This window comes from Mesoplodon bidens, assembly GCF_964165515.1.
Source record: "Mesoplodon bidens genome assembly, chromosome: 4".
Taxonomy (NCBI): Eukaryota; Metazoa; Chordata; class Mammalia; order Artiodactyla; family Ziphiidae; genus Mesoplodon; species Mesoplodon bidens.
In genome coordinates, this window is record NC_138160.1 from 65780597 (window position 1) to 65806731 (window position 26135).

Genomic DNA, 26135 nt, shown 5'->3' on the forward strand with positions numbered 1-26135 from the left:
GAAATTGGTTCACAGATATTTCCCATTAGATTTCTCCAAATAATATGCATATAATTTCCGCCACATAATTCTACTAAGATGTGTTTAATTTTTATTGTTTGAGGTATGGCAACTGTATGAATGCCTGTTATAAAAATTGATAGTATGCTGACATCAGTTGGTAAATGAGAGAATTTTAAATATTGCAAAAGAAAAGTGGTTGTTTAAGTGCATGATAATTTAGACCATATGGGTGAAATAGTGTAAAAAAATAAAAAGTATAAGAATGTGTTGAAAAGAAAACAATGATACTAAAAAAAATATTTGGTAGTAATTTAATGCTTTTAATTGTATATGAATTTGCAACCTGCTTTATTGCTGAATCTGCCACTTAGATATAACAAATCCTACTAAATTATCATAATTTTTTTAATATTTAGAAAGGACTTCAGATATTTTGGTCAGTTATTTTATAGATAAGGAAATGGAGCCCAGAGTTCAAGTTCACCCAGCAGGTTAGTAGCAGAGCCTTTGGGTTAAGGATTATGACATATACCTATCTGCTTAGCACCCAGCATTTACTTGGGCATTTAAAAGACACTCAGTAAATGTTTGTTGGCTGAAACACAAAGGCCAGTGCACTTTGTCCAGTTTGCCTCTTATTTTTCAAATCATATCTAGGGAATTCAGATCAATTTTAGAGCCTTTCATGTTCCTACAAAATTGATCTTAAGCTTTATTTCTTGTTTTTGTTGTTGTTTTGTTTTTGTTTTTCCACAAAATAACACCACTGTAAATTGTTAACATGTGTTTTGCCCAGGTGGCTGGAAAAGAGAGTCCTTATAGTTAACAAAAAGCAGGTGTAAGAAGGCCAAGTCATTCCTGTGTGACTAACCACACAGGAAAGCTGCAACTAGACTTTATTCATCTGTAAAAAGAAGGGGTCTTATGAATTGATCTCTAACACTTATTTTTTAAGCTTAATTAAAAAAAAAACTCAGCCATAACAAAAAAATCAAACCCAATTTTAGAATAAGCAAAGGATTTGAATAGACATTTCTCTAAAGATGATAGACATTTCTCTCAAAGGTGATTCTTTAGAGAAATCACTAACACATGAAAAGATGACCAGCATCACTAGGCATCAGAGAAATACAAATCAAAACTACAGTGCAGTATCACCTCACACCCACTTGGATGGCTACTATCAAAAAAATCTCCCAAAATAACAAGTACTGATGAAGATACAGAGAAATTGGAATCCTTTTGCACTGTCGGTGAGATTGTAAAATGGTTCAGCTGCTATGGAAAACAGTATGGTGGTTTCTCAAAAAATTAAAAATAAAACTGCTATATGATCCAGCAATCCCATTTCTGGGTATATATCCAAAAGAACCAAAAGCAGGATCTTGAAGAGATATTTGCACTCCTGTGTTTATTGCAGCGCTATTCACAATAGCCAAGAAGTGGAAGCAACCCAAATGTTCATCAACAGATAAATGGATAAACAAAATGTTGTACATATATACTACGGAATATTATTCAGCCTTAAAAAGGAAGGAAATCCTGACGTATGCTACAACATGGATGAACCTTAAGGACATTATGCTAAGTGAAATAAGCCAGTCACAAAAAGACAGATACTGTATGATTCCACTTATATGAGTACCTAAAGTAATTAAATTCATAAAAACAGAAAGTAGAATGGTGGTTGCCAGGGGCTGAAGGAAGGGGGAAATGGAGAGTTGTTCTTTAATTAGTTGTAGAGCTTGAGTTTTGCAAGATGAAAATGTTCCAGAGATCTGTTTCTACAACAATGTGAATATACGTACCACTACTGATCTATACATTTAAAAATTATTAAGATAGTAAACTTTATGTGTGTTTTTTTACCACAATTAAAAACATTTTTAATATCTGGTTTTATGTTGTTAAAGAATAAACCTTTAGTTTATTCCTTTCTTGAAATGTTAACAACTAAATATGTGATATTACTAATTTCTGATGTCCTTATAGGCAGGCTTAAACAGCTTAAACAGTGGAAGAAACTTGTGAAGCTGAGAAAAATATTATTTTAAAATCATCTTTTTTCTGCTATCTGGTCCAAAGCCTGACATTATTTATTCTGGTGGTGGGCTCACCAGTGCACCAATGAAAGAGCAGGGTGTGTATGGCACAGGATGGACACCCCACTGACTGGCTTAAGAAAGCCATCTCACACTGCCCTGAGATTCTTGTTTTGTTTTTTGTTTTGTTGTTGTTCTGTAGGTTCAGAGCTTCATGCGAGGATGGTTATGTAGAAGGAAATGGAAGACCATTGTGCAGGATTACATTTGTTCCCCTCATGCTGAAAGTATGAGGAAGAGAAACCAGATTGTGTTCACCATGGTTGAGGCTGAGTCGGAGTACGTTCACCAGCTCTACATCCTGGTCAATGGCTTCCTGCGGCCCCTGCGCATGGCGGCCAGCTCCAAGAAGCCCCCCATCAGCCACGATGATGTCAGCAGTATTTTTCTCAACAGGTTTGTCTTGGCATAAATTAAAGAGCTGTGTGAAAAACCTACTTGTGTTTCTTAAAAGAATTTTTACATTACTTACTTAAAAGAAGAGTTATAAATTCACCTTTATGAGCTTATGATATTGAAAATAAGAAAGCTATCATTGGCGTTTCATTATTACCCCCAATTTTCATATCTTATTATTATTATTTTTTTGCGGTACGTGGGCCTCTCACTGTTGTGGCCTCTCCCATTGCGGAGCACAGGCTCCGGACGTGCAGGCTCAGCGGCCATGGCTCACGGGCCCAGCCGCTCCGCGGCATGTGGGATCTTCCTGGACCGGGGCACGAACCCGTGTCCCCTGCATCGGCAGGTTGGCCCTCAACCACTGCGCCACCAGGGAAGCCGCCCAATTTTCATATCTTTATCTTGAATCTTGGCATCTAGTTTTCTCTTTTTCTTCTCTATTTGACGTATGTTTTCTTGTTATTGAGTGTGTGCTGGGGAAGATTCTCTCCTTCATAAACGGAGGGAAATGGAGTGATTAACGGGCCTTTACATGTAATCTATACAGAAGTACTTTAGGAAGAACAAAAACTGACAGAGGGCCTGAGAATCTCTAGTAAACTTATTTGGTCAGTAAATATTTATAGTGCCTTTACTGCTGAGGATTCATCAGTGAACAAAGCAGAAAGTCCCTGCCTTCATGGAACTTAAATTTTGATGTGGAAATATAGACAATGATTAGTGAATAAGTGAAAGATGCAGTATTTTATATGGCGATGAGTGCTGTGGAAGAAATAAAGAAGGAAAGGGGAGAAGGGAGGAAAGGGACTGCTTGGATATTTTACTTAAAATTTTAGTTATTTATTTGTTTTTGAGTAGAGAATACATTTACATGGTTCAAAAAATTATTTAACAACGTGAAAACATTAAACAGCAGTTAGAAGTCTCACTCTTAACTCTGTCTCTGCCCACCCCATTTTCCTCACTTGCTATCTGTAACTGTTTTCATTAGTTTTGTTTATATCCTTTCAGTGTTTCTTGATGTAGATCAATCAAACATGAATACACAGTCTTATTTCCCCCCTTCTTACACAAAAGGCAAGTACTTTAATATATACCTGCTTTTTTCACTTAATATATCCTGGACGTCTTTCCATACTGCTATCTAAAGAGCATTCTATTTTTTAAAAAATTGCTACATGCTATTACATTATGTGAATGTCCCATAGTTTCTCTAGTCAATCTTTAGGAAGGCCTCAAAGATAAGTTGATATTTGAGCAGAGATTGCAGTTGGTGCTAGCCATGTGGCTACCTGGGGGAAGAGTGATGCAAACAGAGGAGACCACCTGTGCAGAGGGCCTGAGGCTGGAGCACGCCAGCCTTGCTTGTTTGAGGAACTGCCAAGATCAGTGTGGGTGAAGGGGCATGTCAGAGAGTTAACAGTAGGACATTGTAAAGATGTTTGCTTTTACTCTAAATGAGATGGGGAGAGATTGGTGGGGTTTTGAGGAGAAAAGTAGCATGATATGACTTATGTTTTAAAAGTTCACTCTGGGTTCTCTGTTGAAAATAGACTGTAGGGAGATCACTTTCATGGCTATTTCAATAAACCAGGTGAGAGATGACTGTAGCAGGGAGACCTGTTAAGTGGCTATTGCAATAGTCTAAGCAAAAGATGATTGTAATGGAAGTAGTGATAAATGATTGAATTCTGGGTATATTTTTAATGTAGAGGCAATAAGATTTGTTGGTGAGTTTGATGTGGATTTTGCAGAAAAGTCCAAGGATTTTGACCTGAACAACTAGAAGGATGGAGTTGCTATTTATTAAGTGGGGAAGATTGACATAAGAACAGGTTTAGCGGAAAAGATGGAGAGTTTTTATCTTGACCTGTCAAGTCTGAGATGCTGTTAGCCATTCCAAATGTAGAAATCAAGTGAGCAGGATTGGCTGTTAGTCTGGATTTCAGGGCTGGAGGTATAAATTTGGGAGTCTGCTAGCATATGGAAAGTATTGAAAGCTGTTAGTCTGAATGAGATTACCAAGGAAGTAAGCACAAATGAACGAGAGAAGAGGACCAAGGACTGAGCCGTGGGACATGCCAACATTTAGAGGTTAGGAATATGAAGAGCCATCAAACAGGAATGAAGAGGATCAGCTAGGGTTGTAGGATGCAAACCAGGAGATGGGCTGTCCTGGAAGCCAAGGCAAGAGGGAATAAGCAACTGTGTTAAAAAGGTCAAATAAAATAAGAACTGAGAACTGACTGTGGGGTTAACAACTTGGAGCATATTGGTAACTTTAATGGGGGGCCAAAGGCTGATTAGGTGATAATAGGGGAATTGGAATTGGAGAGAATTGGTAGAGAAAACTCTTTCAAGGAGGGTTGCTGTAAAGAGGATCAGAGACGCAGGGTGGTACCTGGAAGTAAATGTAAAAATATAAAGAAGTGTGTGTGTGTGTGTGTGTGTGTGTGTGTGTGTGTGTGTGTGTGTTTAGATGGGATAAAAATGACACCAATAATGAGGGGGGGAATGATGTAGGAAAGAGAGGGCAGAATTGCTGGAGCAGTAAACTTGCGTAGGCAGAAGTGGATAGAATGTGGTGAATAAGTCAAGAGATTGGAATTAGGTGGACAGGGAAGGGATAGTACTGGACACATATGCAGGTAGGAAGCAAGGACATCGGATAACAGTGCTGATGGAAGGGAAGTATTAGGGTCAGGGAAGAGAGGAAAAAGTGTAAAATAGTGATCAAGGAGCAAAAAACTGAATGGATGGGATGAGGGAAGTGTAATATAACTGCTAGGTAGCGCTAAAAGCCCATATTAGGCTCGTGGTTATGACTTTACGGTGAGTAGCTGTATATTCTTTAGCCACTTTCAGTTGCATGGGTGCAGGTGCAGAGTGGGTGAAGGGTTGGGTTTAACTGGTACTGGTATTGTGCGAGATTACTATGATGAAGTGAGAAAAGAAGAAGGGAGTTGAAGGTGTATGCAAGGAAGGGATTATAACACTGAGCCATGGAATCTAAACTGTTCCAAGAAGGAAATGATGTTGTGAAGGGGTTTTGGTCAGCAATAAGGTGACAGGATCAATGGATTCAGGTCCTGGTGGTGGGAAGGGATTTGGGAGTCAGGTTTCCAAAGGCAATGAACTCAAAGATAAGGAGATGGTCGTAGAATAGTGTGCCTGAAACTGAGATAGGGAAGGGGATGCAGTTATTGACAATGACAAGGTCTAGAGTATGATTAAGGTAGTGTTGACTGAGGTCAATGGAAGACAAGACCCTTAGAGGAAGAAGTTCAAAGACCCGAGAGAGGCTACGTCATTGGAATGTTGTTTGTGTGCGTATTGCAGTCACCAAAAATTATGACAAGAGTAGTGTTGGGGAAAGGACTGACAGTGATCTGGGAGCTAAGAGCTCAAGGTGTTAAAAGAGTGGCTGGGGGTCTGTAGAAGACTGGAAAATGGAAGGATGATGGGCGGTAGTCCGATAGCATAAGATTAAAAGCTAAGCTTTTCTGTTGCGAGGTTTCCCCACGTTGGGTGGCAGTGGCTCCACTCAAGTGTGTGAGATGTCCTAAGGGAATGAGGGGTAGGTCTTGATCCTCAGGCTATACAGGTAACATTTTGATGATACTTCAGTCTCCTAAGTATGCAGTTTCAACAGTTCTAATGGCAATGGACAGAATTGTGAATGTACTCTGATAGCGATGCCATCAAAGCCTGTACCACATTGGTCTTAGGCTGCCTCTAGGGATGTTTCCACTGGATTTCCTATCTGCAATGTGGAAGGCCAGGTCTGTCATATTTAAATTCTGAATCAAGATACTGTGCCTCTTTTTGGAAAGCTGTAAGCTCTTCATACAGATTAGCAATTATTTACTATACTTGGTCCCAGATGGAGATTTGAAGAGTTACGGTTTTAGAGGTGAGGCTTATCGGATGTTTGTTGTCATTTCTGTTGTTTAACTACATTCTCTTTCCTTGCCTCTGAAATCGAAGTCCTAGGCAGATCAATTATTTTGAATTTCAACACAGAGTTTATACTTAAAAAATGTAATGCCTTCCATGTCTTACCAAGTGCATCTGTGGGTGGAACTGAATTTACATCTAGAACCCTATCTGCAAGGGAGCCTGGGAAATGTAGTTTCACCTCTGTATCCTCTCCACCTAGAAGGGGGATGGAATGGAGATTGAAAGACTAATCTACAGTATCTACCAAACTAGATTTGGTTGAAATCATTAAACAACAAACACTGCTTAGTTAAAATTTCTATCCAAGAAAAACAAACCACTGTCTTCAAGCAGCGTCTATTGTCTTTCATGGGCCATTTGGAAATAGTAGGGACTTCCCATTGATGTTTCTTGTAGTGGAATTGGACTTACAACAAGCCAAAGTATTTCACTGACATGAATAATCCTGTATTTGATTGTGCTGATGTGGTAGTTCAGAAAAGCCTTCAAAGGCTCATTCCAGTAGGAATGAGGAGAAAGCAAATGTTCTCCTTTCTTCTAGTGAAGAGAAAGCAAATGTTGCTTTGGTAACTACCCTTCTTGAACCTTTTAGAAATTTGGATCTCTAATTTATGTGTATGTATCTCTTCAGTTTAGTATATCTGTATAGGCTCCATCCTTTTTAGAAGATTCCTCTACATTTCTGTCATGGGTGTCTTAGGAGTGGTAATGGTAGAGGTCTGTCAAGTCTTTCCCCCTCTCTCCTGTCAAAACTCATTTTAGTGAAAGAGAGCTTTCCCCGAGTTAGCATCTAGAATTAAATCTGAAGAGAGAAGGATCATAACTAATTTTCTGATTATCTGTTGAAGAAGGGCTACATCCTAACAGTGGAAAGCTGTTTTTATTATAAATCGATAAAGAGGGTTATATGACAGTGATTTGGTGCTTACCATCTTCCAAAATTTGAGGCTTAGCTCAGCATTTTCTTTGAGGTTTTCAGGTTGTCTGAAAGGTAAATTGCTTTGTGGGAGCTGGTATAATCCATGTCATTATTGGGTGTCTAGTTTGGAGGCCCTCAGAGACATGAATATCATGTATTTATTAAGGATTTAAGGACTCAATGGACTTCTTTAATGAAATGGACTCTTTGCAGTGACTAAATTATATTTTCATTTTTTATAGTGAAACAATCATGTTTCTTCATGAAATATTTCATCAAGGACTGAAGGCAAGGATAGCCAATTGGCCTACTTTAATTTTAGGTAAGTCCATGCTTTAGAGAGAGAAGACTTTCTCTTAATATGGCTACAGTTAGAGTAAAATAGCTTCAATGTTTTTCTACCTAAGCTGTCTGAATTTCCGTAATGATCTGTGAGCTTCCTTAGGCACTGGGGCTCTGTCTCATTGCCCTTTTGATCCTTTCCCCTGGCCTGTCATGGTTCTTTGGGGGCTAGAGTTGGGCTCTACTGTGGGGTGTGTTCTACCAGGTCAGTCATTCAGGCAGCTGGACTGGGGCCATGTAGTGTGACACCTGGTGCCAGGAGCTGCTCTCTGCCATTCCTGCAGAGTGAACAGTTTCTCCCTGTACCTTGGATAATTTACAGAGCATCAAGAGAAACTGCCATGTTTACTTCTTCTTTCCAGCTGATCTGTTTGATATTTTGCTCCCCATGCTGAACATTTATCAAGAATTTGTGCGTAATCACCAGTACAGCCTCCAAGTGCTCGCCAATTGTAAGCAAAACAGAGATTTTGACAAACTCTTAAAACAGTATGAAGCTAACCCTGCCTGTGAGGGGAGGATGCTGGAGACATTCTTGACCTATCCAATGTTTCAGGTAAGTCACCTGGGATGCACTTTGTAAGTCATTGGTTCCAGCTCGATATGACTGATACCCAGTGTGACCAGCATGATATGTGCAAGTATTCCCTGTGGGGGGTTACAGCACATATCCATCATCTGTCATCTTTAGCTTGACCCTGAGATAAACAAATTTATGCCACACATCCTCTCTCTAGTCTGTCTAGTGTAGGTAAGAAAATCAGGAATTTTTGAGACAAATAAGGAATGATTTTTTTGAAAAGCGGCACAAATTTCTCTTTATAGAAAGATTCCTCACAGACCTCTTCCATGGAGTCTCCTCCTCCAGCGTGTTTAAAAATATTATTAAGTTTACAGAAATAGGATGCTGTGCAAATGTTCCAGTGCATGCTGGTTGCATAAAAGGTTCCGGGAGAGTGGAAGGACTGCTGGGAAGGTGCTTGTTTTCCTGCCCTGTTGTGATTGCTGCTGAGTCTTCCTTGGCTGGAGCTCTGCAGAACAAAAGGAGGACCTTCCCTGTCACAGAGGCTGTGGAGACAAAGGAGCCAGAGGCACTGGCCAGGCCTGGGGACTCTTGGCCCCTAGTCAGGTTGCTGCAGTGAGGCTGGGGCTTGTCCTGACCTTTACTTTTTGGGATTAGAGCAACCCAAAGGATCAAGTACACTTGCATTCTTTCCTATATCTAAGACTTTACCGCTCTTTAGTGAGAACTGCAGAGGCCAAGATGTGAATTGAATCTCCTGTCCTTTTAAAAAGTGTTGATTCTGTTCTTTCGGAAAAGCATTGAGCGTTCCCATTGTGGAATTTGTGGGGCTTCTGGCCAGGCTTCTGAACTGTCATGTGGCAAAATGATTCTCCTAATCATGTGTGTTACGGTTTCTGCGGAGAGCTTTGTCCCCTGGAACCAGCCTCTCTGACTCCAGCTGATCATTTTGTAGCTTCAGAGAGAAATGATATTCTGGTTCATAATTGTTTGTCTTAAAGTTTGTCACTCCTGACTGAAATCCTGGAAGTCACCATAGAAGTTTAGTGACATTTTTTTCAAAACCAAAAGGTTGCATTTGTAACAACCTAAGTAGAGTGAAACTTTATACAGTTATTGTGTTTTTTTTTTTCTCCTGTGGAACTGAATTGTTTAACTCTTTGCCTCTCTGAACAAATATTTCATCAGAAAAACTATAAAGAAAAAAATTGCTTTTTAAAAACCTTATACAAACCTTATATATATAACTTATACAAAGTTATAATTTAAGATTTTACTTACAGTGAAACAAATTTTATATAGTTCAGTATTCTAAGATTCTATTTGAATCTTTGACAGTTACCTCTAGATTATGATTAAATACCCTAACTTGTATCTGCCTAGCAATCCCCAGCTTAGATGAACATACAAAGGTAGGATTGTGGAAGAGGTTCACATTTAGAGAGGTTCCCCCCTCCCTTTCTGAAGGCCCAGTAATGTCTTTTCAAGTACTGTTTATTCCCCTTGGTGAGTCTCTCAATGGTTTAAAATGGCAGAACTGTACTTGCATTTTAGGTGAGGTATGCAAACACAGTTGAATGTAGGGCCTTGCAAAGGCCTTTGGATTTCTGAAAAATGCTGAGATATTCTTCTACCAACCTTCCTTCCTCCCCCTGGAGTTTAAGCCCAATAAAAACAACTTGGCACTTTGATTGATGCCAGGGAATTCCCATAATGTCAGAAAAGGACCATTGGACCGAGAATGTTTAGGAGACCTGCATGTCTTGCTCACCCTTCATTTGTAGCACTGGGAAACATAATTGAACCAATCTGAATCTGTGTCTTAATTTTGAACTCGGGGCAGCTGAGCTCTAATTCTCTCCCAGAGCTCTAGCTTTCTGGGGGACTAGACAGGTTCTGGAAGTTTGGGCTGGGCAACTTGTGGTGTTGCCAGGAGCTTTCTAATAGTCTAGGATCCCTCCCTCCAAGACTGTGGTGGCCCCAAATCCTAGAATTTAGCTGAAGGGTCAGATGTTGAGGTTCTCTGGTTTCTTTAAGACCAAGGTAACCAAAAGATGCTGGGCAAAGCCTCAGACTTAAAGAATTTAGCCAGGGCTTCCCTGGTGGCACAGTGGTTGAGAGTCTGCCTGCTCATGCAGGGGACGCGGGTTTGTGCCCCGGTCCAGGGAGATCCCACATGCCGTGGAGCGGCTGGGCCCGTGAGCCATGGCCACTGAGCCTGCGCATCCAGAGCCTGTTCTCCGCAACGGGAGAGGCCACAACAGTGAGAGACCCGCGTACCGCAAAAAAAAAAAAAAAAAAAAAAAAAAAAGAATTTAGCCAGAATTGGTCCAACTCCAAGAAATGTGCAAATTGAAAGAGTGCTGAGTTGTGCTCTTATTTATTTACTTCCCCATAACTATTTCACTTCTCTGTAGCTATTTTGAACAGACCAAGAGGGGAAAACTTTGGAGTTGCTGCCTGAGGGCCTTATCCTCCTTGGTGTCTCTCCCTCCTGCCTTCTCCCTAGGAGTGACCACATGGAACACTTGGGGGAAAACTGCCCTTTCTAGAAACTTGAAGGTTGTTTTTACTAGGTTCATTCTGTCCTTTTTGTTCTCTTTTGGTCCTTTCACTAAGGAGTCCTGAAGGTCAGTGTAGGCCAGATACCTTGGGATGAGGCTGGGATGTGATGCTTTTTTCCTGTAGAACAAGAATGGAAGAGGTGGCCTTAGCTCATACTGCCAAGGGGCCACTGCCCAGAATTTTTCTTAAGTCTGCATATGGAGGCAAAGTTTGGTATGGGGGCAGAGGGAGAAAGAGAGGTACTGTAACTGGAAACTTTTAGCCTGTGTATATTTATTTATTTACTTTAACATCTTTATTGGAGTATAATTGCTTTACAATGGTGTGTTAGTTTCTGCTTTATAAAAAAGTGGTTCAGCTATAGGTATACATGTATCCCCATATCTCTTCCCTCTCGCGTCTCCCTCCCTCCCACCCTCCCTATCCCACCCCTCTAGGCAGTCACAAAGCACTGAGCTGATCTCCCTGTGCTATGCAGCTGCTTCTCTCTAGCTATCGGTTTTACATTTGGTAGTGTATATATGTCCATGCCACTCTCTCACTTTGTCCCAGCTTACCCTTCCCCTTCCCCGTGTGCTCAAGTCCATTGTCTAGTAGGTCTGCGTCTTTATTCCCGTCCTGCCCTAGATTCTTCATGACTTTTTTTTTTTTAGATTCCATATATATGTGTTAGCATATGGTATTTGTTTCTCTTTCTGACTTACTTCACTCTGTATGACAGACTCTAGGTCCATCCACCTCACTACAAATAACTCAATTTTGTTTCTGTTTATGGCTGAGTAATATTCCATTGTATATATGCGCCACATCTTCTTTATCCATTCATCTGTCAGTGGACACTTAGGTTGCTTCCATGTCCTGGCTATTGTAAATAGAGCTGCAGTGAACATTGTGGTACATGAGTCTTTTTGAATTATGGTTTTCTCAGGGTATATGCCCAGTAGTGGGATTGTTGGGTCGTATGGTAGCCTGTGTCTATTTAGAAAAGTGTTATAGTCTACCTCTTCCTGGGCCCTTTGTTGAGTAAGTCAGTTGTTGCTGTCAGTGAATTATGCTGAACTATGGAAACATGGAGGAATTATAGTGAATTTATCCTTAATTGATGATGCAGTGAATGTATCCTCATTTGAACTATCAGACAAGTAAGTTCATGTTACCAATAAATTTGTTGTAGACAATAATGTAGTCATTAACATAATTTTTATTTAGCAATAACAGTGGCTTGGCTGGTACTGTTTAAATTGGCTTCAGCTGCTCATACCTCCATAGGTCAGCAGATGATGAAATCTGCTTTTGACAAAGATAGCACTGTTAGAGGTCTTCCAGAAAGTAACCACTTCCTGCTCTAGTCACCTGTTTACTGTAACTGGACAGCAAGCTAATTAGTGTCTATAAAGTGACAAGTATTATTTCATAATTGAAAGAAGAATTATGATTCACCTAGACAATGCTATGATCCTTGGTTTCAGGGGGACAGATTTATAATCAGTGCTTGAATATACAGATGAGCTCTTTGGTGAGCTGTCCATTTCTCTCTGCAGAAGTCCTTTGCCTACTCTTTGGTAATTTCAGGTTTGTTTTCTTTCTCCACCAGAAAATGAGGTGGGCCAGTTACTTTCAAATCCATCCACTTGAAGCTTAGCCAAGGAGCTCTCTAAAATAGATTTAATTAATGGGGGAGGATCATGAAGCTATTGACTAAACTTAGTTTTGTGGGTTTTCAGTGCATTATAAGTAGTCAGGTTCTCCCACTCCTGCCTTCTTTTTTATGAAAAATTGAGTACATTAGCTATTGATTGCCTTGATTTTCTTGTAGAACTAACTTAGAGGCAAACTTTTATCAATCATGGCATTGTGCAAAAGGAATATTTGAAAGCATACTTATCCCAGGAGCCTTCACCAAATGGAATGTCCCAACCAGCTGTTTTAGTGAGAAGTTTATGGGATAGAGAGCCAGAAAGCCTCCTCCCATGTGCTTCCGAGGGAGGGGTCTCTTGTGCCCCATCCTCCTATAACTGAGGAGTCTGCACTTCCAAAACCTGGATGACATTTCCTAGGACATGATCCCAGGGTATGAGCTGCAGATCAAGGTCTGTGCTTATGGCGCTGCCCGCTGTGCCAGTGCATAAATCTGGGCACTCAGTAAATATTAGCAAATAACCTAACGAAGGCCACCACCTGCAAGAGAGCAGGGCCTTGGGAAGCTGTTTTACTTTCTTCATTCTTAGAGGTCCTGTTAAGTGCTGAGTAAGAACCCAGTCCCTGCAGAAGAGACCCACTGGGCTAGTGCACTGGTCAGAGCCAGGCTCATGGCTGGCCCTGCCATTTACTATGAGGCTACATTGGGCAAGTTATGGAACCTCTTCATGCCTTGTTTCCTTATCCGTAAAATGCGGAAATAATCCTTATGTTTTGCTGGATGATTGAGTGCACATGCAACCTCAAGCTCCCAATCTGACCCCCTGTGGGCAGCATTATGGTAGCTGCTGTTCATGCAGGTTTTTATTAAAATTAACACACTGCCCCTGTTTTCTAAAAATTTTTAACTTATAAGCCAGTAAAAAATATGTTGAGTTAAATCAACATATATAACTCGAATTTAATCTCCACTGTGGTCTGTTAAACCCTTCACAGGGTTGGTGGTGTTTCTGCCTTTAAGAGAATTCAGATAGCCTGTTCATAAACAAAAGTACAAACAAATAATCTAATTAAACAATGCTTTTTACTGCTACAGGGATGAGTTAAAGTGAAACAGGATCAGAATAAAATAAGGGCGAACATATCTTTTCCCAAGTGTTAATTCTTAAAGAGAACATTGCAGTAGAATTGTCAATTTGAAAAAAACCGTAAACAGCCAAATAAATCTAAAGTACAGACTCAAGTGACTTGCTGATAACTATATCTGTTTCTTTATGAACCAGTTTTCAAAAATTATGATTAAGAAATGTATGATTAGTTAGATAGCCTCATCCACCAGGGGGCAGACAGTAGAAGCAAGAAGAACTATAATTCTGCAGCCTGTGGAATGGAAACCACATTCACAGAAAGATAGACAAAATTAAAAGGCAGAGGACTATGTACCAGATGAAGAAACAAGATAAAACCCCAGAAAAACAACTAAATGAAGTGGAGATAGGCAACCATCCAGAAAAAGAATTCAGAATAATGATAGTGAAGATGATCCAGGTTGTTGAAAAAAGAATGGAGGCAAAGATTGAGAAGATGCAAGAAATGTTTAACAAAGACCTAGAAGAATTAACGAACAAACAAACAGAGATGAACAACACAATAACTGAAATAAAAAATACACTAGAAAGAATCAATAGCAGAATAACTGAGGCAGAAGAATGGATAAGTGACCTGGAAGACAGAAAGTTGGAATTCACTGCCACGGAACAACATAAAGAATAAAAAAATGAAAAGAAACGAAGACAGCCTAAGAGATCTCTGGGACAACATTAAATGCACCAACATTCACATTATAGGGGTCCCAGAAGGAGAAGAGAGAGAGAAAGTATCCAAGAAAATATTTGAAGATATTATAGTCAAAAACTTCCCTAACATGGGAGAGGAAACAGCCACCCAAGTCCAGGAAGCACAGAAAGTCCCACGGGAAGATCCCACATGCCGTGGAACAATTAAGCCTGTGCACCACAACTACCGAGCCTGCACTCTAGAGCCTGCATGCCACAACTACTGAAGCCTGCATGCCTAGAGCCCATACTCTGCAACAAGCGAAGCCACCACAGTGAGAAGCCCACACACCCGCAATGAAGAGTAGCCCCCGCTTGCCACAACTAGAGAAAGACTGCGCACAGCAATGAAGACCCAACACAGCCAAAAATAAATAAATAAAATAATAAATAAATTTATAATTAAAAAAAAGACACATGTACCCCAGTGTTCATTATAGCACTACTTACAATAGCCAGGTCATGGAAGCAACCTAAATGCCCATCGACAGACAAATGGATAAAGAAGTTGTGGTACATATATACGATGGAATATTACTCAGCCATAAAAAGAACAAAATTGGGTCATTTGTAGAGACATGGATGGACCTAGAGACTGTCATACAGAGTGAAGTAAGTCAGAAAGAGCAAAACAAATATCGTATATTAACGCCTATATGTGGAATCTAGAAACAGCACATGAACCAGTTTGCAAGGCAGAAATAGAGACGCAGATGTAGAGAACAAACGTATGGACACCAAGGGGGGAAGTGGGGTGGTGGGATGAACTGGGAGATTGGGATTGACATGTATACACTAATATGTATAAAATAGATAACTAGTGAGAACCTGCTGTATAAAAAATAAAATTAAATTAAAAAAAGAAATGTATGATTATATTAAAAATCTGAGGAAATAATCATTTCTTTATCATATAAAACTTTATTATCTTCATGTGTTCTTGGTGAAGTTTTTGTGTGTGTTTGATATATGAAGCATAGTTCATTTAAAATGTATTTCTTAAAAATATATATTTGTGAAACAGTCAAAACTGTAAGAGTAGAGATGAGCTCTTCAGAAGTGATGATGGCACATAGAGAAGATCTAGTGTTACTCATCCTGACCTTTGCTCATGCTGGCCTTTGTTTGCTTTTAGATCCCCAGGTATATCATCACACTTCATGAACTCCTAGCCCATACTCCCCATGAGCATGTGGAGAGGAAAAGTCTGGAGTTTGCTAAATCCAAACTAGAAGAACTGTCCAGGTATGTGGAGAATTTATAATAAAGGTTTGATATGGCAAAGTAGCACATTAGTCTTTTGTGGAAACTGAATATATATGTCCAGGGAACAAGAAGCAAGACACAATCCAGCTTCTCAGATTCTGCTGAACATTAAATGCTAGCTAAATGCTAGCTCCTGAGATGGTGCTGAATCAGCATGCACATTAATTTTAACCAAGAAAAAAAATATCTTTGAAAATGGTTTTATGGCATGTAAATTTATATAATTGAGATTAGGCATATTTTGGTTTAAGTTTGAAAATGTTCACATTTCTTTCATCATAATAGAAGAATGGTTGTTAGTTGCATTTTTGCACCCATATTTGGTAGGAAGTTGGAGAATGTATATTTTGGATTTATCGGTGACTTTTCAGTGTTTTGGCATCTGTGTTCCTTTAGCTTATATGGGATAAATGGTATAAAGTTCTCTAATTTATTCCACCTCTAAGAAATGGCATCCTAATTTCAATGAATGGAGCTGTTCGTAAAATAATATATTGCTTTCCTGTTGCCTTTACAAGCAGCATTCTCAGGATACTCACTTATCCTTAAGAATCATGATGTACATTTGCTTTGCTTTGAGTCATGACTTGATGAAGGCTAGAAGTCCAGCATGACTTACCCTACAGCCCCAGTTAAACTGATACAAGTTCAAACCCTAGCTTCCCAGATGGAGCTCCTTTGCTTATCTGCTGGGACAATAGAAAATCTCTTACCGTGATCCTGTATTGTGTCTGACAGGGTTATGCATGATGAAGTGAGTGACACTGAAAACATCAGGAAGAACCTCGCCATAGAAAGAATGATCGTAGAGGGCTGTGATATTTTGCTGGACACTAGCCAAACTTTCATCCGCCAAGGTAAGTCCTTGTTCGGCAGACCCACCATCTAAGTGGTCTCTGCACCTGTCACATTATCACCGGCAGATCCAGGAAAGCATTTTGGAGCAGGCTTGATTTAGCTGTTTGATTGATGCTGTTCATGCAGGATGTCCCCATGGCCTTGACCGAGGCTGTGGTTGAGGCCCACCTTTGTGCTGTTTCTTTTCAGGGGCCATGAAAAACAGCAACACAATAATAGTAAAGCACGAGTGGGACAGTAAATTACATTCTGACTGGACTCTCCTCCTCAGTGGACCGGACATTCTCTGCAGCTCCAGGGAGGACAGATTGCTCTGGCCGATTGGAGTGGCAGTGCCAGGTGGTGACGACATCCAGGCAAAGGCCCAGGAGAAACTTGCATTACTCAGAGCCCTTTCACATAGCAGTGGGGACAATGTCCGAAGTGAAAACAGCTGTCTCTTGTTCCCATTTTTCATCAGCACTTCCGGATCGGCCCCACATGATATGATTTGATTCAGTTGGTAACTCCAGTTGCCAGATGAAATGTCTCACTATCAACTTGCCCTGCCATATTTCGGTGATGGCGAAGGTATCATGTTTGAGGGGTGTGCTTTGGGGGCATCACCCAGTAAATTGAGCTTTTGAAGAGTTGTAGATATTTGTACTGGAAACTGTAGAGAAGCAACAACCTAACAGTCCATATTCCTCCATGGCTTTCATTACAGAGTGCAGGATGTAAACCACACTCCAAGTTCTTTTTAAGTGCTCAGGTGTTCTGGGGGCAGGGTATCATGCCCCACAAAATCGATTTGTGGCAATATATTGCACACAATCATAATTTTGAACTTGGTGAGGAGTGGCATATAAATTTGGGATTAGAATTAACCTTTAATGTGGTTTCTGTTTATAACATGCCAATATTATTTGAAGATATTTGCATTTCTAGTGCCTACCAAAATGTGCTGCTTAAAATCTTTTTTTACCTCATCAAACAAGACATTATTTGTGCTACACACGTTAATTTTTGCACAGAACACTTAAAAAATTTACCACATGCTTTTCTATTTTCCATATTTATTTACAAGGAGAGAAATCACACGTACGTTAAAGTTTGGAAGTATATTTCGGGATATGATACCTTTCTCATTTTTTGGCTTTAGTATTAATTTTTCTTTAAGTAATAGTGGACTCTAATGCTGACAACATCAGGCCTTCGTAACTCCCCCTCTATTCCTCCATACAGACCGTGTCCCCATATTGGCTTCCTGCCTTCCTGGCACTTGTCTGCTTCTGTGCCTTTACATGTGCTGGCCCTAGCCTGGACACCAGGAATGCCCTTATCCACCTTTCTTGTGCCTATGGAAGGTCTGCTTGTCCTACTAGGCTCAGGTCAGACACCTCCAAAGAGCCTTTTAAATTTCCTTCTCATCTTCCCCTCCTCTTCCCTCCAGTTAGAATGAATTTACCGTCCTCATCATTTCCGAGCCCCTTTGCTCCTGGTGCATGTATTTCATCCACTTGCTTGCATGCCTGTCTCTCCCAGTAATTGTAACTCTGAAGGGCAGTTTTTATGAATTCTCTCTTGCCTAGAACAATGCTTTCCATTATAGATAACCTGGAAAATGAACAATGGATTAAATTGAATTGCTTGTTGAAAACTGCAGTTTTGAATGTCAGCTGTCTTGTTTTGTATTCTTCTTGTAATTGGAGTTCACTGAAAAATACTTACTAATTGACTTGAGCTGTATACTATGTGAAAATGGTAACAAAAGTTTTTATAACTAGTATTCAATTTCTGAAAGGACTTTGGACTGAAAAGTATTATTACACATAAACTTTAACATATATCTACAAACTTAGTTGAAAAATGCTAGAAGGTCGAATCCAATGAAAAAATCATATTTTTTTTCATTGCACCTGGAGGAAAAGTAGTCATGAGCCACCTCTCCCTTTGATTCATGTCCAGATGTTATTTATTGCTTGTTCTGTACTACATGTTTGAGGTGCTTCTGTCAGCTATTAATATATCTGATGTTATTGCTGTATTGATGTTGATATAATGATTTGCCTTTCAGCAGTATTTTTCTGTGTTGTTTGGTTTGGTTAGTCTGTTTGGGAATTATTCAATAAAGGTGGTTTTAAAAAATCAAACCTTAATCTGAAAGTAATCCAATTACGGACAATTTGGAAAGTTTGCATTGTTTTGCTTTGGTTGCTCCTATTATTACTTTTACTAAATACCTTTAATAGGTTTTAAAACTCGTTGAGGTGGGTTCTTAAATTTTTTTTAACTTTGAGATATTCTATTTTCTATGAAATGGACTATAGTTTATCTCTAATTGTATACTAATATTTGCATTGTTTACTTTTAGGGGTGATATATGGTCTGTTTTTCAATGCGTGAGTGCGTGTGCAAAAGCTTATGTACAAATATGTGTGTGGTTTCAATCTTGAATGTATTTTTATTCTGAGGATTAGAAAAAATAAGGTCATCTGAAAGGCCTCCTCCGAATAGGTGTGATAGTCAATCTTGAATGTCAATCTGTAGGAATTTAGTGATTGACAAAGCAGGTTTTATTGTAAATTGATTCCAATTACTAGATGGTTGATGAGTACGATGCAAAGGACTATATCATAGCAGTGGTCTGACACTGTCATTTATTTTCCAAAATCTTTTCAAAGTTTCTTGAGCAAAATTGTCTGCGGCAATAATGGGTAGACATATAGCCACGTCATGGAGGTCAAATCTTGTCTCCTCCACTTCCTTGCTGGGTGATATTGGGCAATTTACTTAACCTCTCTTTGCCTCAGTTTCCTCCCTTTAAGTTGGGGTTAATAGTAGTAGCTGTCTTTTAGGGTTGTTGTGAAGATTAAATGTTCAGAAATGCGTCTAGACTAGTGTCTGTGAGATTATGACATAAACCTTAAAAACCAAGATCTAAATTTTGGAATGGGTGTCTATTTTCAGTAACATGAAATATATATGAATATTTATTAGAAGATAAAGACACTTTAAGTTGACATTTTGTGCAAAATCCATTAGTCATTGTTGTCTGGTGGAAATGTGAATCAGGAAAATTAAATAAAGGTGACCGAATTTAGAGCTAGATGCATTGAGAATGAGACATGAACCTCTGTGGTACTTTAATCATTCCCAGACTCAAAATCATGTACTTTCAGTGTACCAGTGTCCTTTGAAATTGTAACGTGGGGTCTAGAAATAGTTATACCTTCTCAAACGCCTAATCCAATAACCTGGAAATTGCTCTTCATTCTTTTACACTACTGAGTGGAATTAAGAATCAGGGCATTAGCCAGTCTTGAATGCCACGCTATGGGAATTTAGTGATTGAAACACAGAAGTGTTTTGGTAAGTTGACCCCAATTATTAGATAGACTGATGATGATGGTGATGCAAAATATCATATCACAGCAATGGTCTGATACTGAGGAATTACTGATTCAAGACTATGAGTTCTCTAATTTGTATCAACTAGAAAGGAATCCTCAGGTCTCATAGTTGTGTTGAAACATCATGTCAAACATAAGATGAAATGTGAAAAAAAAATCTACTTAACTTATTTTTCAACAAGCTTATTTTATAGACCAGTGTTGAAGTTGCTCACTTTTAATTCAGATGTATAGACTTCTGTACATACCTAATGCACACAGTCTCCTATTTGGATATGAGATGAACAGTTATAGATTAAGCATATTAGTGTATAGTTGCCAAGGAAACATTGGGTGTTTTTTACCTCAAAGTTAAAATTCACGGTAATGATTAATACATGAGTTAACTGTACTCTATAATTTCTGATTTACAAAATCATTAAATGCTAGAAGCATTTACCGGTGAACACATTATTATCCAGTTTTCATAGCCTTGGTTATATCCCTTCTGAAAATGACTCTCAAACCCGCTTGTCCACCTGTCTATGCTGCAGTCTTCCGCTCTGCCCTAACCTATCTGCCTGGATGACTCAGGACCGCCCATGGCAAAGCTAGAACTTACTGTCTTTTCCCATCCATTCCCTTTCTGACTTTCAGTTGTTATGCTGCTGAATCCACTGCCATCTCCTGGCGGGGATGACCCAGGTCCTCTGAAAGATCTCCTGTGGCTTCGGCTTCACCCATGGGTCTAATGAATACAACCTGCTGCTGCTGTTACTTGCCCATCTACTCCTCTAAGCATTCTGCCTTCTGCTTTTTTCATTGCTCCGTTATTCTTCATATTTAATTACATGCTGCCTGTGCTCTCTGCCAGTTTGCTCCCACCTACCTCTCCTCCTTCTTGCCCATTCCTTTCACTGGAACCAAGCCTTCTCCCTGCCCTCATTCCCCAGTCCCACACCCTCCCCCAGGACTGCCTCAGCAATTCTGCCTTTGTCAAGCAGCCCCACCTAAACACTCACCTGAATAGATGGAATTCAGGGAATCCATAGAAACTTGGGTTCTTTACCCCCAGCACATCTTTAGATCTCTGTAAAAGTAGATGCTGTTTGGAATATTCATATGTTAGTGTAAACATTTTGTGACCCACAATCATAGTTTTACTATTCTAAAACAAACAACAACAACAACAAAATCGGGAAACCCAGGAAATGTATGAAGAGGAAAATAAAGTAGCCTGCAATCTCATCTCTTAGTGATGACCACTGTTAATATTTGTGATAGTCATTTAATAGTTCTTATGAGGCTGAAAGGAGCCTTTGTAAGGCTGCATTTGGGGTAGGTGGTGGATTAAACAAATAGTAGAAATATTGCTGGCTCAGGGCATTTCAGAAGTCAGAGGCAAGGTATTTGCTAGCATCTTTTGTGGTACTTTTTGGTTTGATATTTAACTTAGATTAAAATTTTCTCTTGTGGGGAGCAGGCAGTCATTATTAGGGTGAAACTATATAAAGTCTATGCATAACTTCTCACATTGAATGGAAGACAGTTTTGCTCACAGGAATGTTCTGGGTATAGAATTTATGTGGTTTCTTTTCCATTTAGATTCCACAAAAAAATTTTATCACATATAATTTAAATGTAACCTGAAATGACTGCCCTTTAAAAATAGTCCTGGGCTTCCCTGGTGGCGCAGTGGTTGAGAGTCCGCCTGCCGATGCAGGGGACATGGGTTCGTGCCCCGGTCCTGGAGGACCCCACATGCCGCGGAGCGGCTGGGCCCGTGAGCCATGGCCGCTGGGCCTGCGCGTCTGGAGCCTGTGCTCTGCAGCGGGAGGGGCCACAACAGTGAGAAGCCCGCGTACCGCAAAAAAAAAAAAAATAGTCCTTAACTAAATTGCATTGAATTGTATAATTTGTGTATTTTTATAATGTACATGTATTGTACATTCTATTTTTAAAATACAAAGTAAACTGTATTAATGCTATTTATCTACCTTCAGTGCTCCAGGAAAATTAAATTTGATTTGCTTTTTATTATGTTATTTTATTACTCTATCTAATATATACCTTATTCTTATGTAAATAAATTGATTGAGATCAGATTATGAAGGACAGAGGGCAGAAGTGCCTCATTCTTTGAATTCAGTTTGGCTTTCTTTTAAACTTATTTTCCACCTTATAGATAATCAAGTCTAAAGTGTTTTACAAAGATAGTAGGAATTAGTGCAACCCTCAGAATGTAATGCATTGTTCCTTCTGCTCAGAGTGCAGGGGATTTACTTGTTCCAATGGTGCATCAAATAAATCCTTGGTATCTTGGGAAACAGGCCCTAGTGTTTTTACATCAGGAACAGCTCTCACTTGACAGAATTTTAATTACTGTGTGTTCTTCACTTTTGTGATCACCAGGTTCTCTTATTCAAGTACCTTCCGTTGAGAGGGGGAAACTTAGTAAAGTTCGCCTGGGTTCATTGTCTTTGAAAAAGGAAGGAGAAAGACAATGCTTCTTGTTTACAAAACACTTTTTAATTTGTACAAGAAGTTCAGGAGGAAAGCTGCATCTGCTCAAGGTACTGGTTTTATATGACTATTCCATTTATGTTCCATGCACTTAAGAGGCATCGAGGTTAACTTAATTATGACTTTCCTATGCCTGCTATCATAAAATAGATTGTCAGATTTCATGGTGAGGTAATATACAGTTACCAATCCTGACATTTACTTTGTTGTCAATTGGATCCAAAGTAATAGAAATTTAAGTGTGCATTGCCATAAAGAAGAGCAATTAAAATCATAACCTGGACAAAATTGCTAGTTGGTGACTACTGAGCTACAAAAATCTTGTCAAATTACTGCAGTGTACTGATTATATAATATTTACTAAATGCTCTTTTATCTTGCTCAGTACCAGGAGTAAGCAAACTATGGCCTGCAGCTTGTTGCCTGTTTTTGATAATAAAGTTTTATTGGAACACAGCCATACTCATTTCCTTACATATTGTCCCTGGCTGTTTTCATGCTTTTTTAGAACAGCAGATTTGAGCAGTTGTGATAGAGATCACATGGCTTGCAAAGCCTAAAAGGTTTACTAGCTGGCTCTTAACAGAAGGAGTCTGCCTTATCTGTACCTTCTGTTATTAGTGCCTGAAAATATTATCCAACATTACAACAAAGGCTTCCTACTGCTTAAATCACTTCCTGGTTGGATAGTTCTGCCCTTTGCTGAGCTGCATTCACTCTACAGGGCCCCTAAGGTGCTATATAGTCTCCCATAGACTGACTTGCTAAATTTTATAAACATCGGGAGTGAGAGTCGGATGTGGGGAAGAACCATGAAGTTCAATGAATTCAGTTACTTTTACACATCTAAGTTTAATTTTGAACTCTGAAAAATTATTTATGAAGCAGAATTGCTGTTTTCTTCTGTGGCAGGTTGAATGTAAGGTTTGCAAATCACAGGTTCCCAACCTGTGAAAGACTCTTAGCCTCTTAATGAAAAATTGGTCTGTTTCCAGACAGGTGGAGTTCTCTCTCTAATAGAATGTACATTGGTTGAGGAGCCCGATACAAGCGATGAAGACTGTAAGTCACATACTATCACTTAGAATTATATTAGAATTAAATAGTCCTATGGTTTTTATTCATTCATAGCTAAGAAGAGCTGCTTAAGGAAGCAGGAAAGATGTTAAGAATAAACTCCCTGAATTCATTTATATATGAAAATTTCTGTTGAGCCATTTAAACTGTGACCTGGTTAAACCGCCTTTGGGAATTCATATTTTACTGAATTTGTCTCTTGATAGTGACTTTGCAGTGGCAGAAAAGAAAGAGATTGAATTAGTGTGTTGGAATTCCGTAAATTATGGAAATTAAAAAAAAACCCCATGAAATGAAAAGGAAAGCAGGATCCTGGTCCTGAGTAACCTACTGATCTCAGTTTCTTCATCTGCTTATGAGCTTAACAAAGTCTTCCCCATGCCCAAGAAGCACTATATTGCTGAAATGAGATTCTGGACTTAAATGCACATTGATTGTATTACTAGAACCATGTGAAAGCAATTATCACTCATACTTTTGCGTTCACATCTAATTGTTTGGTTTACATGTGTTGAAGCCAAAGGTTCTGGGCAAGTGTTTGGACACCTGGATTTTAAAATAGTGGTGGAGCCTCCTGACGCTGCCCCTTTCACTGTGGTCTTGTTAGCACCTTCACGCCAGGAGAAAGCTGCCTGGACAAGTGACATCAGTCAGGTAAGCAAGTGGCTTTGGCCCTAAGTTGGGTTTTGTTTTTGTTTTAAATTTTACAACATAAACTTTTGGGAAAGAGTTTTAGAGTCAATTTATTTTTATTAGAAAATTATATCTGGTTGCTGTGGTCACTACCAGTACCACTATATGTCTTCATGTATTAAATCATTTGTGGTTGTTGTTTGTTTAAAATTTACTTGAAATGTAGTTATTGCATTTTGTGTCCTGGGCACTTTTTACAAGCTGATAATGTAGTCACTTGTGTTGGACAGTGTTAAAATTGCCCTGTGAGTAATAAATTCTCCAGTGACCTCACTAGATTTTTTTTTTTTTTTTTTTGCTTATTTGTTAATGAGGTAGGAAAATGGTGAGAGATTCAAAAACAGCTAACAAGGACTATGGAATCAAATCAAAGAAGAGATACTGTCTGTAGGATGAAGCCTGAAAATGAGCTCCTATATTTTATATAGAAAAAATTAGGGAACAGATTTGCTTACCTTTCCTTGATCAGCAATGCCCAGTTAGGGAATTGCTTCATTTATTCAACATTTGAAAGAATGTCAAAACTTTGTGATGATTGGACTTGGGCATTCTTCAATCCAAGCTCCACATTAATTTTGGTTCCATTAACCAATCTAGGTGAAAAGGGAAGCTGTGTAAGGAAAATATTAAAAGAAAGCTTGATTATTATCTTCAAAGTCGTTAACTCAAGGAAGATTGGGGCAAACAGGAAAGGCATATGCTATAGATCCCATTGTCTTCCTTTTCCGAAGAGCTCATAGTACTTATATACAGTAAGTCCCCTACATACAAACTAGTTCTGTTCCGAGAGCGCATTCATAAGTCCAATTTGTTCATAAGTCCAACAAAGTTAGCCTAGGTACCCAACTGACACAATTGACTATATAGTAATGTACTGTAATAGGTTTATAATACTTTTACACACAAATAATACATTAAAAAACAAACAAAAATTAAAGAAAACATTTTTAATCTTACAATACATTACCTTGAAAAGTAGTGTAGTACAGTACAATGGCTGGCTCTTCTTAGCATACCAGCTACATCACTGCTACTTTTGCACTTGCTTCCGGACATCCTGGGCTTGAAATAAGATACTGTACTACTGTACTCTATATAGTACTGTACAGTAAAGTACACAAAAGCACAATCACTTGTACAGGATTCACGCATGTGACAACGTACGCCAGACACGTGAACTAACTTACGTGATTGGACATGCAAACGCACGTTAGCATCTTTGGAAGTTCGAAACTTGAAGGCTCATATGTAGGGAACTTACTGTATAAGACTTAGGTATAAATAGAAACTATATCATAGTTCTTCAGACACTTAATTTTTTTCGGAGTGACTAAAAACTGAGGGGAAATAGAAAGAAAATGAATGGGCAAAATAATTATTTTTGTATGTCAATGAAATTTTACAGTCTCATTTGACCCTTACAGTAGTATTCTGAAGGCTAACAGAAATAGTAGTCCCATTTCACAGGTGAGAAACCTGAGGTTTGGAAGGTTAATAAGCATTTGTCCAAATACACAACTGTGTTGAGTCAGGACTCAAACCTAATCTAAGCCTTTTATTAGCACTCTAAATATACTCTACTGGAATTCTGGATTTTTACTTCTTTTCTCCCGGGACTGTTTCGATGATGAATAAATAGCTGAAGTGAAGGTGCTGCTTTTCTGGTTAACAAAGGAATGAAAATATGGGATCTTGTGTATTTGCATAATTACATCCTTGTGGTGATTTATTAATACTTTCATTAGCTCTATGCTGTATGAATTAATACTTTAATTAAGTCTCTGTAGTACATCTTTTACCTGATGAGACTCTGAATCAGTCATTGATTCTATGCACGTTAATTGAGCAATCACCATGTGCTGCCAGGTACTGTGTAGGTACCAGGCATATGGCAACGGTCCCTGCTCTCAAGGAGATAGGCAGGCTAGTAGGGAAGAAAGGGAAGTAGACAACTTAATGCAACAAAATTTTGTATGTGTTGTGAAGCCAAGATAAGTAGGAAAAATAGGGAGAATTGGAGTGTAGGCAAAGATGTTTTTCCAGCTGCTTATAGCTTCTACC

General features: G+C 39.1%; 1 protein-coding gene across 3 annotated transcripts in view; it reads left to right on the forward strand.

Annotated features, from left to right (window-relative positions):
• Positions 1 to 26135, forward strand: part of RASGRF2 (Ras protein specific guanine nucleotide releasing factor 2) — a 243459-nt gene that overhangs the window by 90212 nt on the left and 127112 nt on the right. For all 3 annotated transcript variants that reach the window (XM_081232427.1, XM_081232428.1, XM_081232429.1), the window contains 8 exons: positions 2248 to 2501; positions 7626 to 7705; positions 8088 to 8281; positions 15422 to 15531; positions 16291 to 16409; positions 22194 to 22354; positions 23300 to 23366; positions 23899 to 24035. In XM_081232427.1, the coding sequence (XP_081088553.1) occupies positions 2248 to 2501; positions 7626 to 7705; positions 8088 to 8281; positions 15422 to 15531; positions 16291 to 16409; positions 22194 to 22354; positions 23300 to 23366; positions 23899 to 24035 (1122 nt within the window). The remainder of the gene's footprint in view (positions 1 to 2247; positions 2502 to 7625; positions 7706 to 8087; positions 8282 to 15421; positions 15532 to 16290; positions 16410 to 22193; positions 22355 to 23299; positions 23367 to 23898; positions 24036 to 26135) is intronic.